The sequence below is a fragment of the Micrasema longulum genome, unplaced genomic scaffold (genome assembly GCF_059751315.1).
Source record: "Micrasema longulum isolate JH-2025_06_02 unplaced genomic scaffold, ASM5975131v1 h1tg000387l, whole genome shotgun sequence".
In the NCBI taxonomy this organism is placed as follows: Eukaryota; Metazoa; Arthropoda; class Insecta; order Trichoptera; family Brachycentridae; genus Micrasema; species Micrasema longulum.
This window is the reverse complement of record NW_028277588.1, coordinates 34,236-51,570: the sequence shown is the minus strand read 5'-3', so window position 1 is coordinate 51,570 and position 17,335 is coordinate 34,236. Positions and strand designations below refer to the sequence as shown.

General features: G+C 33.0%; 1 protein-coding gene across 1 annotated transcript in view; it reads left to right on the top strand.

Moving 5' to 3' along the window:
* LOC148281985 (structural maintenance of chromosomes protein 5-like) overlaps positions 1-17,062 on the top strand; it is a 30,504-nt gene extending 13,442 nt beyond the window's left edge. Inside the window, exons 12-18 of the mRNA XM_088225797.1 lie at positions 2,288-2,578; positions 4,954-5,175; positions 5,561-5,670; positions 8,365-8,482; positions 10,027-10,184; positions 13,145-13,262; positions 13,336-17,062. Coding sequence (XP_088081923.1) covers positions 2,288-2,578; positions 4,954-5,175; positions 5,561-5,670; positions 8,365-8,482; positions 10,027-10,184; positions 13,145-13,262; positions 13,336-13,485 — 1,167 coding nt within the window. The 3' untranslated portion in view covers positions 13,486-17,062. The remainder of the gene's footprint in view (positions 1-2,287; positions 2,579-4,953; positions 5,176-5,560; positions 5,671-8,364; positions 8,483-10,026; positions 10,185-13,144; positions 13,263-13,335) is intronic.
* The last annotated feature ends 273 nt before the right edge of the window (positions 17,063-17,335 follow it).

Genomic DNA, 17,335 nt, shown 5'->3' with positions numbered 1-17,335 from the left:
CATGTAAAAAATGTATTCTCTTCCAAGAAAAATGTTTTGTTCAAAATTTGTGACATGATCAATAGGATATTTTCACTTGGGAGGAATATCGGATTTAACATACTGTACTTATAAAGGAGTTTTTAAAGACTCTTTCTGTTTATAATAGCGCTAATAATCAATAATTTCATTTGGAAAATTTGCCATATCAAAAACAGCCGTTTCGAAAGTTGGCAATATATTTAGTCACATAAGTTCACGGGTGATGCATTTATACTAATGTTGGTAATGCTATAAGATAGAAACAAAAAGACACATGCACAATGTAATATTGTTGTTTATACTCCTTTCGCCCCCAGTTTACTTTCCGCATTCCAGACATTGACAGATGATAGTAAAAACAGATAAAATTTCAGGGTTATTTTTATTATTTTAAGTATTTAAAAAAATTATTTCGATTTATCATGACTGACTTTACAGCATTGCTCTTAGCTGAATTTATTTTAATGCTTTTAATTGCCCGACACCTCGTGCTTGAAACAATGCTGGTAAGTGACAGGACTTGAACGCCGTAAACATAACCAAACAACCCATAGAAATAGGTAGCTTAAGCTCAATAAAAAACATTGACATTTTGGGTAAAAAAATTAATGACGTCACAATTCATTTGTTTTTGGCATGATCCAATTGACTAGAATTCAATCCTTTATACCTCCCGTATTTCTAATTAGATTTTAATAAGAATAGTACTGATGTCTAGTAATTGTTCATTAGCTAATAAAAAAATCCTTAAGAAATTTTCCACTATTGATGACTTGGTTTAAATCAATTTTACTGACTGATATATAATTAAATAGACTCGTTACAAGCGCGTAGAAAATGAAGGTTAAATTTGTGAGTAATTGCCTTTTGTGCCTTCATTCTCCATGGACTTCTCCATCATGATTAGACGTGACGCTATGCAGAAATTCGTCATTGAGTGTGATTTTTTTTTGAATTGCACTGCATACGTGAAAAACAGAACAGATATATCATTTTCGTTAATACAGTCCAATTTATTTAATAAGTAGTTGATAAGTTTTATCTTTAAGTACATTTTCCATAAATAAAAAACATTGACAGCCAGTGTCATACCTATGGTAAAGAATTTTATAGAAATATGTACTAAGGTATGTAATATGCACATTGTCACTCTAATTTGTAAAACTTGTAAATCCACAAATGGTTAAAAATGATAATTCTGCGTTTTCTGTTAGGACGTGTGTATCTGTACAGTGTTAAAAAACAAAAAAACTACCCCACTGAAGTAAAAACTGTGTTTGCTGGGATTTACGAGTTTTACAAGTTAAGCCGACGATATCTCTTTTTCTCACTAATGTTTGAATGTGTATTGTGATTTGCTATAGATATAGCAGTTATATATATGTATAATTTTTATGTGACAACATTTACAATAACAATATTTAACTAAAATAAAAATAAAGTAAATAAAGGATTATTTAAAAATATTTATTTATTTATACAGGACGTTCTTCAAACCCTGTCACATCCGAAACCACGATGATCAGTATGAGCAAGAAGACATATTGGCACATAAAAATAAATTTTTAGAACATATAAAATTTACAAAAATAAAATATTTAAAAAAACAAATGGTTGCTTACTTCTGCAGGGGAGAAACAAGAAGGGGGGAGTCTGATAAACCGCACGGCTGCGCCACCCTCGCTTCTCCCCTGCAGAAGTAAGCAGCCATTTGTTTTTTAAAATATTTTATTTTTGAAAATTTTCTTCCTTCTAAATATTTTTTTAAATATGCTAATATGTCTTCTTGCCCATACTGATCATCGTGGTTTCAGATGTGACAGGGTTTAAAGAACACCTGTATATACATTTGTATAGTGGGCATTTTTAAGAACATATTTACACATGGAAAATTATTATAAAGGAAAGTAGAAAGACACAATGGTAAATAGTAGACTTGGTGGGAGTGGAAACGGTAGAAAGGTGTTTATAATTGTTTTATTGATGGCAACGTAATATTTTATTTGGGTTTTTAAATAAGAACACGGTTTTCTTAATACTTAAATATTTTATTATCTGTTATCTCTCAATTCACAATTATTAGAATTTGCACAATTCTCTCGATACAAAGCTTTCTCAAACATCCCCTGGTACATCGTGGTGACATTCCCAAACTGGCTCCATTTTTAATGACCAAGGTCAAGTTCAAGTTGTGAGTCTATTTATTTTACGTCAGCAACTGACGATGTTATTATTGGTATTTATTTTTAATGGCTTCGTTTCGCAGGTCAAAACAATTTCGGCCAGAATTAGAATGCAGCAAAAGAAAATAGACACTCTGGAGAACGAAGCTAATATCGACATAGAGACAGAGAAACTAAAGTGTAGGTGTGAGATTGCCAAGTGTGTGCTGGAACAGTCTCAGATACAGCACAAGATCAGCGAAATCTTCAAGACCTACCAGAACAAGTCTCTCAACAACTCCGTATTCGGGGAGAAACTAAAGATCATGAGGAACGAGGTGATCCAACAACAAACTAGTTTGAGGGTTTTGAAAGACAATGCCAACAATGCTGAGGTATTCTACTTAAACTTTTCTTTTTTCTTCATGTCACTCACTCTCACGTCAATCACTACAATAAATTTAATATGCCAACCGGTTTCAGAACATGACTGTTCCACAAAATATATGAAATCTTACCAAATAACATACAGATAGATACCCAAAATACACCATATTATGACATTGCCATATTCCTGATCTTATAATGTATACAATGAAAGTATTTTCACTAATAATTTGTATTAATAAATTTGCATGTACTCTTTGTAACTCAAAAATACAACAAAAAAGTATGTATGTGCAAATTTTGACTAATTTTTTACCAATTTTTTGGTTGGCTAGAAGATATCTTTTAGCAATAAGTCTGCCAATGAGCATATCGTTGCCGTTCGGGGAAAAGTCACCAACAAAAAACACCATTTTGAGAAATCAAAATTCAGTTTGGAGACCAAGGAAAAATCAGATTTTTGTGTTTCGGAAATTTTATGTACACGACACAATTCCTTTATGTCTTTTTTATAAATTCCATTGGTAACCTTTTCTTTCTGATACATTTTCAAATATCTGGAAGGTTGACTTTAGCTTGTTAGTAATCTGAACAATGCAACCCAAAATAGTAAGTGACAGAGAGGAAATATTACATACAAATAATTATTAAATTTTGTTGTTAAAGGTATGTTTTATATAAAGAAATATTTTTCAACATGTTTGTTGTTTTTTGTTTTATTATACAAATACCTAAACATAAACAAAATGTTGTTTTTAGGAAGAAAACTGTCATACTTAAAAAACTATAAAAATCAGCCTTAGAAATGTAGGATTTATGGTTGTTGAGTGGAGTTCCTACCCGAGTTGGAGATTGACAGAAAACACGAGGTTGCTGTTTAATGCGTGTATTTATTACATGGCAAATAAATAATGAATTGAATCATGTCGCGTGAGTGTTACGGCGATGAGGAGTTGAACTGGCTGCACTTGAACTACATGCTGACTTGTTGGGCTGACTGTTTGGGCTGATTGGGCGTTCCCACGGCCTGTGGTCTCTTCATAGGCCACATTCCTTTGTTCTTCATTTCTCCATGGTAGGAACGATGTTAATGCTCTGCAGGACATTGTTCTCGTCGTTATGTGCAATACTGTATGTCTCGCTTCATCGGTCGTCGCTCTATTTCAGATGTAATGATTGCATCTCTGTGAGACATCGATCAATGGACTATGAACCCCACAGAAATAATCCTTTTTTGGATAGATTGCCTTAAAATAAAAATAAAAACTTTCAATAAATTCGATCTGCCTTTGGTGATTTATGGTTGAGATTTTATTGAAAGTCACACCACCGTTTTTCACTAACAACAAATAATTTCAATTTATGGAACTTTTTTCTAACTAAGTAGCCTTGGTGACTTTTGCTTCTTAAATAACATAATTTTATGCTTTGAATGGCATATTCAACTCAAAACCGACTCTTTTAGGGTTTGTGACTTTGGCCTGAACGGCGACAATATATTTTTGTCCTTGAAGTTTAAATAGATATATATGTAGGTGCAGTGCACTCAAATGTTTAATAAGCTTGTCGGTGAACCAAAAAACATACAGATTTCATATTTGTTAGTAGGCACACTGAAATATTTTATTTGTAAACTTTTCGCTAATCACACATAAGCAAATGCTTGTGAATGATTTGAATGTACTGTACATTCTTAAATCTCTATTTACTAATTATAACAAAAAAGACATGAAATTATTGTTATTATAAAAAACCTTACAATTTATATAGGTACCTATTAAAAAGAAATTGAACGTAGTTATGCAGAAAGCAGCTAGCTATAGAAAAGTGAAACTGAGATAATAGCACATTTGTGTAAAGAGTTAATAAACAAATCTACACAGCATTTGGAATGTTTTTGACTTTAACAAATGATAAACAAGGAACATATTCGTTTTTATTAAATATCACAAACAAGAATTGAACTATGTATTTGACTAGCTTTAATAGTTTCTAAAATTTGTTAAGATTCTTCTAGTGCTGTGGGTGTTTTCAGCAAATTGAGAAATGCCGTTTTTGTGATGGACATCATTTTCAGAGGGTGATTAAAACTGTTTTTTATATGAAAGCGGTGTGGCTGTGTTTAGCAGAACATAGAATAGACCTTACTGCACCCGATAACATCGATATCTCATTTTTTAGAAATTGTGGACTGGCTGCTTTCTGCATAACTACGTTCAATTGTAGTGTGGTTTAAAAGTTCTCGGCTAATCTCAGTAGAATAGGCAGCCATGTTTGTCAAGATATTCCGGTCTGAAATCACTCTGGAGAGCATTTTTTTCTTAGGATTAAGGGGGAATTGGACCTACCATTGTTTTAATTCGATTGATGCATTTCTTTTCAGAGCACGCTGGAAAATATCACTCGTCAATTGAACAATATAAAAAATACAGCCAAAGAGAAACTCCAGGAAGCGAAAGACAGTACTGGAAAATTCCTTCCTCACGAAACTGGTTTTCCCTTTGCCAAGGAGTTCTCCAAATTACCAAATGACTTGAACACTTTACAAGATCACATCGACTTGTTGCAAGTAAAGATTAACTGTATCGGCAGAGGGGATAATCGGGTAAATTATCATTAATTTTGGACGATGAAAAATAAAATGATTATTATGAAATACCGTTAGATATGTTTTTAAAATTAACCAGAGGTGCTATTCTGAATCTTCCCGCGGGGGTAGACAGTGGTTTATTTGTGGATTTTTATTTTTTCCGTGTGATTTCAATTTACTTCATATGTGGTCACGCTGATGTCACATGTCAAATTTTGAAATAAAAAAAAGTTTTACAATTGAATCGTTGATTTTGAAAATATAAATATAAAGCTTTCCAATTATGTATTTTTCAGTTCAAATAAAAAATGCCTTAAACCTGAAAAAAAATTGAAAACCTTATTTTTTACACAACCTTCGTATTATGTGTGATTTAAAAGGTTTTTATGTTATATTTCAGTTGATCAATGAGTTTGAAGTGAGAGAAGCGGCTATAAAGAAGCTTAAAAGTCAAATCCAGTCTTTAAATGAGCAATGCAAGAAGTTTGAACTTAAAATGACAGAACTCAGGTACTAATATTAAATTATTTACTAAATTAATATCAATAAACTATTTAATAATCCAATACTATCGCGTCACTGTATAAGGACAGCACAGCAGATGTGAGGGTAAATGGGTCATTCACGTCGTGGTTTGACATTCCTAAAGAAGTCAAATGGGGTTGGATGTGTAATGTCACCCTAGTTGTTCAACGTATACATTACCGATGAAAGTAGTCGAATGAAAGTAGTCGACTACATTCGATGGGTAATTGTAGTCGACTGAAAGCTCGAATGCAGTAATGTAGTCGAATGAATTCACTCGACTACAAATAGACCAATGGGCGAGCTTTACGCCGACTACGTTCATCGCCAACTAATTCGTTGTGACGTAATGGGCGCTGGGATCTGGCGGACGTGATAGTTGAAATAAAATGCTTTTGTTTTTTTGTAGTTATGTCAGCACAGGTAAAATAAAAATGTATATTAATATATAAAGTGCATCATTTAACAATAAAAATAACAATAAAATAAAGTGACGTTTGTTTATAGGTCTGCTGCTAGCCTATTTGTGTACTTATAATAATAAAATTTATATCAAATCCATCCGATCTGAAATATCAACACAATAACAGCTGATTGTAGTTTTACATGCATGACCTAAACAATAAATATGAAACAAAAATATTTTAATTTTCATCCTTTCTTTGGCAGATAAATATTAGGTTATGTCAAGTAATGATAACCTTAGACTATAATTATACCCATGTAAAATTTCTAAATACCATAAAGTAAGGATCATGGTTTACATTACAATTATTGCCATAGTTAAAAAAAAAACAAACTGACCTACGTAATGTTTGGATAATTTGTATAGCGCCATTTTTGTGAAAATCACCTCCTATGTAGGTTTATAATTTGTTTCTCTATGGGTGGTATTTTTTAATTTTCAAACCATGTCTCCATTTTCCCATTTGTTAGTTTGAAAATCAGTATTAATTTGTTTTAAAAAAAAAAAATTTTTTGTATTACTTTTTTATTAGGGTTGCTTACAATAAACACACGACTTTTTTCGTATTCACGTCCCGGCTTTCTAGAAATAAAATCCGTATTAGATCGCGACTTCTGTTTTTCATATAATATTATTAGTTTAAGTAAAATAAAAATTCAAAACATTTGAAAATATTCTAGAATGTAACTAACTTGAAGTTTTCATACAATGTAGGTATCGTTTTTTGCTTGTGTTCATATTGTTATTCCTTTCTATTTGTGTTGTTTTTAATTTTAATTTGTAAATCTATTTTACTTGTTTTATCACATTTTGGTAGAAGGCTCTTTTTCTTATAAAGGAACTTACTTTCTCCCGAAAAACGGAGTTCGTCTTTGAATAAATTTCTGTGTCTATTGTCTATGGTATACCGGAAATAAATGATTCATTCAATGATTAATTCGATTATTTTCTTCATTCGATTACTAAAATAAATAAATTTTAAGTAATAAGTAAATTTAGTCGATTATTTTCATCTCAAGTATACATCATCATCGTCATCATCAGTGGCGCTACAGCCTACAGCCCGTTGTGGGCCCTGGCCTCCTCCAGAATCTGTCTCCATTCCTCCCTGCACCCTGCGGCTCTTCTCCAGTTCATCGGACCAATTGCTCTAATGTCACTTTTCACACTATCCAGCTATCTTAATTTTGGTCTGCCTATGCTTCGTCTAGCTTCCGAAGCGATAAAAGTATTATTTTTTGTGGTACGATTATCATTCAGCCTGTGCACATGGCCCAACAATCTTCTTATTTTTATGAATTGTGCAATGTTGGGTTCGCCATCAGTGCCTCTAATTCATGGTTAAACCGTCTCCTCCGCACTCCGTTTTGGTTGACGGCACCAAATATCTTCCTTAATATTTTTCTTTCAAATACTTTCATCTCTTTTGGTCATAACCCAGCATTCGGCACCACATGCAATGACCGGTCTGAGGAGAGTTTTGTAAATAATGGTCTTAGTTTTTCTAGTGAGCAATTTGGATCACAGATGTTTAAACAAGCCATAATAACATCTGTTTGCTGCCGATAGCCGTGCTTTAGAGCACAGCTATTAGTCTCGGTTAGTCTCCGTACTATAATTGTTATTATATATATAAGAAACAGAAGTCTACAATGTATGCAGAAAATGTTGTTGATAAATCAAAAGTGATGGATTTTGAAAGGGATGATATACATTTTCCTGGATACAGCTACTTCGCTTTTTCATAAGCAAATTCCAGAGTGTCAGATGCATATATGTATTAACTTTATTTCCATTATGGGAAATACATTACTATTGAAATGTTTGTGTAAATTATAAGAATGCAAATATTGATTTTTTAATATAAAAAATGATTGAGAGAAAAAATACAATTTCAATATCTCATGTGATGTTTTCTTTTGCAAAGAGAAAATATGGAAGGTATAAATATGTTAATGTTATTAAATATTTGTACATAACTACTTCCGACTTTTCTATGTCTACCGGTTTCAAGACGTACCCATCTCTTCGTCAGGGCACCAATTAATCCGACATCCAAAACACATTATACGCCTTCGCCATAGTTGTTGCACAAAACTATAAAACCAACATGCTGTGCATTTTAATAGGCAACCCTTTCATGCACTGGTTATGAAAATATTTTATGTTGCGGGATAAATATGCATGTGTAAATATGTATATCGTTGTTTCAGGGACAAATGGCTTCCATCTTTAGAAAAACAGATTTCAAAAATAAACTCAAAATTTGCCGAAATGTTCGCCCAACTTGGGTGTGCTGGAGAGGTGCAGATTTCCAAACCCAATGGAGAAGTAAGTTTATTAGGAAAATAATTATATCAATAGGGAAGTTCAGCGGTTTTTTATATTTGTTAATAGCATCGACCTATCGAGCCTTCAAAAATTATGACACTTAACTGATGCTCAAATGCTCGGTGATGCTCTACGCGTATTTAGTTGTTCTTTGACTGCCAGCCGGGTGTGACGTGAGCTCGAGGTTTAGAATCGAAACCAAAATGTCTGCTCGTGTCACATAAGCGTGTAAAAATTGTTTGGATAAACATTGTAAAAATAATGGTGTAACTTTTCATTTGTTTATAAGTGATTGACATAGCTTTAAATAATTAATATTGAAATAAAATAATTTATCATCCCTTCTCTTTCCGCACCTAATGGTGCATAGGGCACTGCATTGGTACACCAACTGCAGCGTATCTTAATCATTTTTGTTACATGAAGGTAAGATGATCAGTCTTACGCTTCAGGTACCAGTCCAGGGACTATGAAATGTTCCAGTGTGAAAACACACCTTTAAATAAATATTTCATATCAACCATATCGGGAATCGAACCCGAGACCTCTTGCATGGTAGGCAAACGCACTGACCATTACACCATGAGGCCAACAAATAATTATTTATCTTAAATGTCAAACTACGCCCGGTGTCACAAAAATGAAGCTCTTTTTTAGAACAGGGGTGTAGGAATACGGTTTTAAAAATATTATAAATGTGTCAATATTATTTTTGCATTCTGCAACATCCAGTGAAAAGAAATAAATAGGTCGAAATTATATGGAATTTAAGGAAAGAAACTGATTGGAAGCCATCAAAAACGTATGTTGATTGTTAACGTTAAAAAATTTTTTATTCTTTTTTACTGATAATATTTCATTGATTACAAACTTTCATAATTTTCCTTCTTTTAAAAAACATGCACTATCCTGGATTCAAACTTAAGATATGAACTCTTTTTTTTCTATGATTTATTTTGTTGCCCTTTAATAATAAGGAATATTTTTGTGCTTTTTTTAATATTTATTATTTACTTTTTTAATTACTATAAACAAATACCATATTATCTTTTACAGAATATTTTATTTTTTCTTTTTTATGTTACACAAAAATAATATAAAAGTCCATTATTTATTATAGAAGCAAAAATTCATTAACATTTTCTTGTATACCCACGAACAGGCCATGCCTTTGTGGGATTTTTTTGTTTACTATTAATATGTATTTCATTGCCATGTAATTATGCTTTATTTTTGAATACTCTGTTTTATCACTTACGTTTATTGTAAAAAAACATCATCATGATCCTGGGCCAGTCTTATCAGCGCTGCTGCATCCGGCACACCGAGCCACTGTCTTAAATTCCTGAGCCATGATGCTCTTTTCTGTCCCATACCCAGACTGCCCTCGTTTCTTTCCTTCCATAATAATATGGGATTGTTTATTAAATTTTATTGAATTCTTAATTTGATTTAACACCTTATATATTTTTTCTACCTCTGGTTTTGTCTATATGATTAGAATTATAAGGAAGCAAATTTTGAAAGTTATATTTCTTTTCCAGGAAGAATATGATTACTACGGCATCAGCATCCTGGTGAGGTTCCGTTCTGAGGAGCAGCTTCAAGTCCTGAGTTCCCACACACAAAGTGGGGGAGAGAGAGCTCTCTCTACTGCCCTTTACCTTATGGCTCTTCAGCAACTCTCTAAAGTCCCATTCAGGTAACGGCCAAAATCTTTGCCTTGTGTTATACTCCCTTAAAATAATTTTTCTCTAAAATGATTCAACAGAAGAAACAGTTCACACTAGGGCGGTCACTGACGCTGTTAGGGCACTGCAGATTAAATAAACACCTTGCTAGAATGAACCTTTCTGAAATTTCTAGACATACCTCCTGCCGTGCAGACAATGAAACATTTTTTTACGTTTTATTTCAATTCAATTTTTAAATTTATTTTATAAACGTTTATGTACATTACAAAAATATTTCAATGCATACATAATACGAAAAAATGAATGCTAAAATTTAAAAATACAAAGATGGTAAAATAAAAATACCCAGCAATTATAGAAAAAGGATGCTATCCTCTCTGAACTTTTTTTCACTAATATAAAAGATGTCGATATCCGAAGAGATACGGTTGAGTAAAGACATTGCTCTTCCTACTGGCATTACCATCGGCAGGTTGGTTCTGCAAGCAAGAAGATAAAACAGCTTAAGCTGCCTATGTCTAAGGTAGTCGTTAGGAACATAAAGAAAAATACTCTCCATTACACCTATGTTGATCGTAATACCACAGATTAATAGGAAAAAATACATAAGCAAGTATGCATTTCTTCTTTTCTCCAAACTATTTTAGCCGAGTATTCCCAGTATGAAGTCAATGTGATACTTTACATCACCGCAAGAAGCCGCATATTCGGGGGATCATTTCACTGTCTGAGGATGTGAGAGCGCTCGCCCTGACCCAGTAGCCAGATACTTTAAGAACCTTCATTTGAAGGAGGAGATTTGACAATAGATCTGTGGTTCAGATCTAAATTGGCTCATGTCAGATTTTATATTTTTCTTACCAACATTTTGTAGAGGGTCAATGTCAATAAAAAAGTATATGTAATTAACTATTTTCGGAGTCCCTTAATTCCATTCAATTGATTTCTGGAAACACGTCCAGATTCTCTGACAACCAAATTGTATGCGGGAGGGAGATAATGATTGCTTGGGTTCCGTCACACTGGAATTTCAGGAAATTAAATGTCTGATGAAATTGCGAGGAAGGCCTTGCGCAATGGAAGTCCCTCGAATTTCTACATTCAAAATTGTGATCAACTTAGTCAGATCAAAAAGATCAGTCAGACAGTTTTGTTGGTTGGAATCAGTTTTGGTAAACCTTAAATTCAAACAAGGGAATTCAATACAAAAATATACAAAATTCCATCCGACCCTCTCCGCTGTATCATGCCTACAAATTGTTGAAAAGAATTATCTCCAATATTATCAGACTGATGAATGGCCACTGTATTGTGAATAAATATTTGTTGAAAATCAAGATAGTGGTCGGCCCAAGGGCCAAGGTCTGAGAGCCGGTTTGACGAGGAATTGAATTGTCTTCTCAAAAACAGTGATCATGGACAGTTGCGTTTTTGTAATATTAGTCAGAAAAAAAGTCAAAGAATTCATTATAATGCGACAAAATGGCTGAATAATTACGCTCCTGTAATATTACAAATTACAACATTGGCCCTCTTACAAATTTGGTAAAGATCCAAGCCACAGAGATATGAGAGCATTCATCCTCCGCTCAGATGTTTTTATAGTGCACCTGACAGAAATTATGTATTTCAAAATAATATAAAATTGTGTGTTAAAGAGCTCAATGAGAGACAAAAAAATTGTACTAAAAACACAAAATTACATACAATTTGTAGGACAATTATTAATGTTGTTTTGCTATAAGAAAAAAGTTTACAATCTACCACATTTTTTTTCTATTTCAACACATTTTTTATAAAATTATTAACCCTGGATGAGTGTTTTTGACTTGATGACTACTTTCAGGTAAAAACCCTTGAAAAGGAAATGGGCCCGGGTTCGATTCCTGGCAGGGTCAATGTGAAATATTTGTTTTGAGGGTGGTTTCATACTGCAATATTTTACTGTCCCTGAAGCGTAAGACTGATCACCTTCTTATAATAGACGATCGGGATACGCTGCATTTGGTGTTCTAATGTAGTGCCCTATGCACCACTAGAAGCAGACAGGGGTATGATGATGAGCTAGGTGAAACCTGTTTTAAGGAAGATATTTTTCATGGCGGAATAAATTATTTACAAGACCAATCATAGTACAAACCGACAACTTATTGCACTTTTGTTTAGTTTTTGTTGTTTGTACACTTTTTTATACCCCCTTCTGCCACACTGATCGCCTTCACGACAAAACTTTTTTTACATGTATTTTTTTTTCTAATACTGGTTTAAAATTTGAAAGGTTCGATTTTTTCCTTCATTGATCAATGTTTATTATTTGAATACACTGTTTTAGTTTGTTGGGAGAGGCCTTGCAAATTTTTTTATTTTTATATTTACAAAAACTGTCATCGAGTTACAGTGAATCATTTCAGTGGATCATTTTTCTATACAAATAAAAAGTTTCCAGTTTCGTGGTTACCAAAGGCAGATTCAAAAAAAGAGGGGAGAAGCATCAAGACGAAAAGGAAGTCCATTATTGCAACCGTTTCCCCAAATAAACTCGAAATGGAAACTGTGTTTTTTTTATCTTCAAAGTCTGGTAGAATTTACATAAAGTACAAATAATAACAAACAGTTACCTTTTATTTAATTTTAATAGCATAATTCGCTGTATTCTGTAGTCTAATCTGCCGTAACCTTAAGGTTGGACCACTGTGGCCCACTTCTGGGTCACAGTCACCTATTAAAAAAAAAGTATCCAATCAAATAAGCCACAAAATGGCAAACCGAATCCATTACTTTGAAGGCTTTGAATGCCTCTTTTGATTCTTATCAGAGAGCCCAGAATTTAAAGATAAACTTTACAGCAGACTTTAAAACAGAGCTACGGAGGTTTGCCAATGACCTTGTTTGTTCATTTCAATATTCATCCAGTTTAAAGTTAACCAATGAATATTATAAGGTAATGGCCTGTATTTATTTCCTTTAGGTGTGTGGATGAGGTAAATCAAGGGATGGATCCGATCAACGAGAGAAAAATGTTCCAGTTATTGGTTAATATAACTTCTACAACCGACAACTCGCAATATTTCCTCCTCACTCCTAAAGTAAGTAAAAAGAAACATAATTTTTACATGATTGTTATTTACATTGTGTGATATTTATATATTGTTCCTTTAGCTTTTAGTGAATTTGGAATACACGGAACAAGTAAAAGTCCACACAATACAAAACGGAGCAAGAATTGTCAAATATAACAAATGGAAATTTCAAGAATTTCTCAAGAGAGCTTCGGAAAATGCCAACATTTCGTATATTGATAGTGATTGAAAAGATATTATTTATTATCTAACATCATATTTTGTAGTAAATTTTACCCATTAATAGGGCAATTCTCTTGCCGAGTATGGTTTAATTATTTTTTTATACTCTTTATACGGTAGTTGCAGTATTATTGTCCTTTTTTTTATAATGTACAACGTTTATATTTCATGAGTGGATTTTGTTTTCCGCCTATACAGGGTGTTCATTAAACCCTGTCATATCCGAAACCACGATGATCAGTATGAGCAAGAAGACTTATTGGCACATTAAAATAATTTTTTGGGCCCGATAAAATTCAAAAAAATAAAATATCAAAAAAAGCAAATGGTTGCTTACTTCTGCAGGGGAGAAACGAGGGGGGGAGTCTGATATGCAGGCAACAGCATGGTCGCGCTCCCCTCACTTCTCCCCTGCAGAAGTAAACAACCATTTGTTTTTTTTAAATATTTTATTTTTCAAAAATTTTTTTGTTCTAAATATATTTTTAAATATGCCAATATGTCTTCTTGTCCATACTGATCATCGTGGTTTCGGATGTGACAGGGTTTAAAAAACACCTGTATATATTTGAGTAGTGCTGGGAAATGATATGAATTTTGCCTGTGGACTTTTAAAGGAAATTCTCCGCATTTGCTTAATGAAGAGGAAACCGTAGAAAACTTATTCAAGAGAAGCCGGACTGTTGATAGACATCAGTAGGTCTTCCATTTCTCTTAAAGAGATCCCGGCATTTTGTGTCCTGTTATCATTTATTGTCCTTATTACCTGTTCTATTCTAACCGTGAAAGATACTACCTCTTGCGATAAGTTATTGTGACTTAATACAGAATGGATGTGCCTTAGATCCTCATCAACGCTTCTGCATTGCGTCCCCGGGTTATGTCGACGTTGAGAAGGGGGCAATGCATCAACAAGCGAGGAACATATTTTTTTTGCACCACAACAGGTCAGGAGACCAAATAACAGTGAATTACATCACAGAACACCCAGGCTTGAGTTAAATCACACTTAATTTTTGTGTTCTCACTGGAAATCGAACCTGGAACCATCCGTGCGTGAATCAAGCGTTTGAACCACTACACCACGGAGGCGGAGGCGGCATTTCGAGGGGTTCATCGTCACATGGACAGCTGTTGATTTCGGAAAGTTTGAAGCTGCGCATGTAGCTCATAAACCCGCCATGACTCGTGAGAATTTGTGAGTTCGAAGCTCATTCGCTGCTTTTTCCTGAAACCAGAGGCATCGAAAATAGAAAAAAATGACATTTTGGCTACCCGTCCCTGTGGTTTCATACAAATAACGTTAGTTCCAGAATCACAGAATCCTTCTAATTTTTCTTTTAGCAAAACTAAGAGGAAACTCGGCAAAATTGGTAGGTGCCTTTTTAGGCGTCGCTTTCCGAGCTTTTTCATCCGCTCTTTCGCTACCTAGAATTCCGCTATGTTCTCTTACCCATCCAGTGTATAAATTTTGTCATCTAATTAGAGTAATTTATGGATTTCGGATTGGCTGAATGGGGCAGGGCAGATGCAGATATGGGCAAATTGTTCTGCACATATCGGCAGTTTAGCAGCTATTTGCTTTATATTCATTCATTCGTCATTCGTAATGTTATTCTACCTGATATTTACTGTCTGCATTACGTAATGGATTAAACAACCCGTAAATTAATGCTGACTGCAATTGTTAAAAGAATTAATAAATCTACAATTCACCTCTCTGTTGCAATAAATGTCCAAACCAACTCAGTACTTCTTTCTTAATTTGTCAATAATGCTTACCTCGGCCTTAAATAATGCACGGATCTCGATATTTATGCACCCATGTACATAGTTTTACCACACATTCGCATAAGAGATTGCATTTCAACAGCATTCAGCCTACTTTCATCCTTGTTTTTTCCAATTCCAAACTTCACTACCATACAATAAGCATCAGGACTAGGACTCCATTGTGGCCTCCCGTGGCAAACATTTATTTGCCATTACTTGTAAATCAATGTTTAATAATTTATTCAATGTAGTATAGTTAAATTCTTTGTCTTTGTTGAGATATCTGTTTGTTTATTTCTTTAAAAATTATTTTCAATGTAACAGAAATAGTTTTGTCTTCGTTGATAATTTGTTTTATGTATGTAGTGTTGTGTATTTATTTTATTATATTTTAGGTTATGTATATGAGAAATTGTTTTAAAAAATATTTTACACTTTTTATTTTTTACCAATTGTTATATTTTATGGTGAAATAACATTAAACACCATTCCATAACTATTTGTTACTATACAATTTATCTATATAAAAACTGTATTTATCGTACATTATGTTCTTGTAGAAATATATTCTTATTTTGTGAAAGTATTATTTGATATATTTATTATTATTATTATTTCAGTGTCATAATTTGTAATTTTAAACCCAATGTACAAAATATATTTTTAATACATCTGAAAAATTGTTTTATTCGTTTTGTCATTTTCTTTTTGAACAATGTTTGAATTCTAATTCAATTGAAAAATGAACGTTATGCTTGTACAACATAATGCATATACCAGCGATTAGCAATCGGCGGCCCGCAGGTCACACCCGGCTCGCGAAGTGCTCCATTCTCAAATTAAATTTCGTTTTCAGATAAATAAACACTCGTATTTTTTCACAATGTTGACAATGATGTGATAAGGATAGAGAATACTTTTTGCACACTTCTAAATATTTTGCGCCACGTTATATTTTACAAATAATTGCCACTTTTTCGCAAATTAAAGCACATCCGCTTGTTAGTAGTCATGTTTACAATTCAAGAGTTACATTCTAACTTATCTGACATCACTCACTTGTAATGTTCATTATGCATTGACCACAGAACATTTTAAAAAAACATTGTAAAAACCCCCGAAACAATGATGTCGTTCATAATACAAAAGAAGTTGTAAATTGTAATGAGATGCCGAGCCTGTGCTTACTAAGTTCACAAAGCTTGGATTTTTTTAAACGCAATTTCAACCATATATGTGATACTTTGTCAATGTTGTCGGCGAAAACACTGATTAGGTACTTAGACACTTACATAGCATCATAAATGTCAACTGATCCCAACGCCCATCGTCATCGGTAATAAGTTAGTCCCTCATTTGGATTTTATTACTTGAGTTTTTGCTCAGCTGTTGACAATATTTTTGTTTGGTGTGTCTGAGAAGAAGCTTGTTATAAAAGTGAATAAATGTATAGAGAAATCCACAAACTAAAATGTTTCCTTATTATATCCGAAATCTCGCAATTTCCGTGATCATTATAACCAAGTTCAACTGTATATTAATTTAAAATTTGACAAGATTTTGAGAGTATGATACCTACTAATTAAACATTAGTCTTATATTTAAAGCTTTATTAAAAAAATACAAAAGGCAGTACAAGTTATTAATGTGTTGCAAAGCAGTTAATGTGACGACCTAATTTTGTGACAATAAGAAATATGTACATACGAGTACTTAGTGTTAACTAAATAATTGTATTATTTTATTAAATATAAATATTTCGTTTATCTTTCTTAATGCCAGTTATAATACATTTTATATTATTTACTGAATGTGAAAAAAATTAATTAAAATAATTATTAGTTTGCTAAATATAAATTTAAATTAAGGAATGATAAAATTAACATGAGAATTCTTTTCCGCCAATAGTTAGTCTTTACTTTTACAAAAATATTGTACTGTTCTAGACTCGTGAGATATGAATTATTTGAACCACGGAGTCTTGAAATTGATAAACTATTCAGTTTTAAATACCCAATAAAAAATATCGGGGTGCATAAAGCTATGTTGAAAGGTGGGTTGCTTAATTGTTTAAAACGTTACAT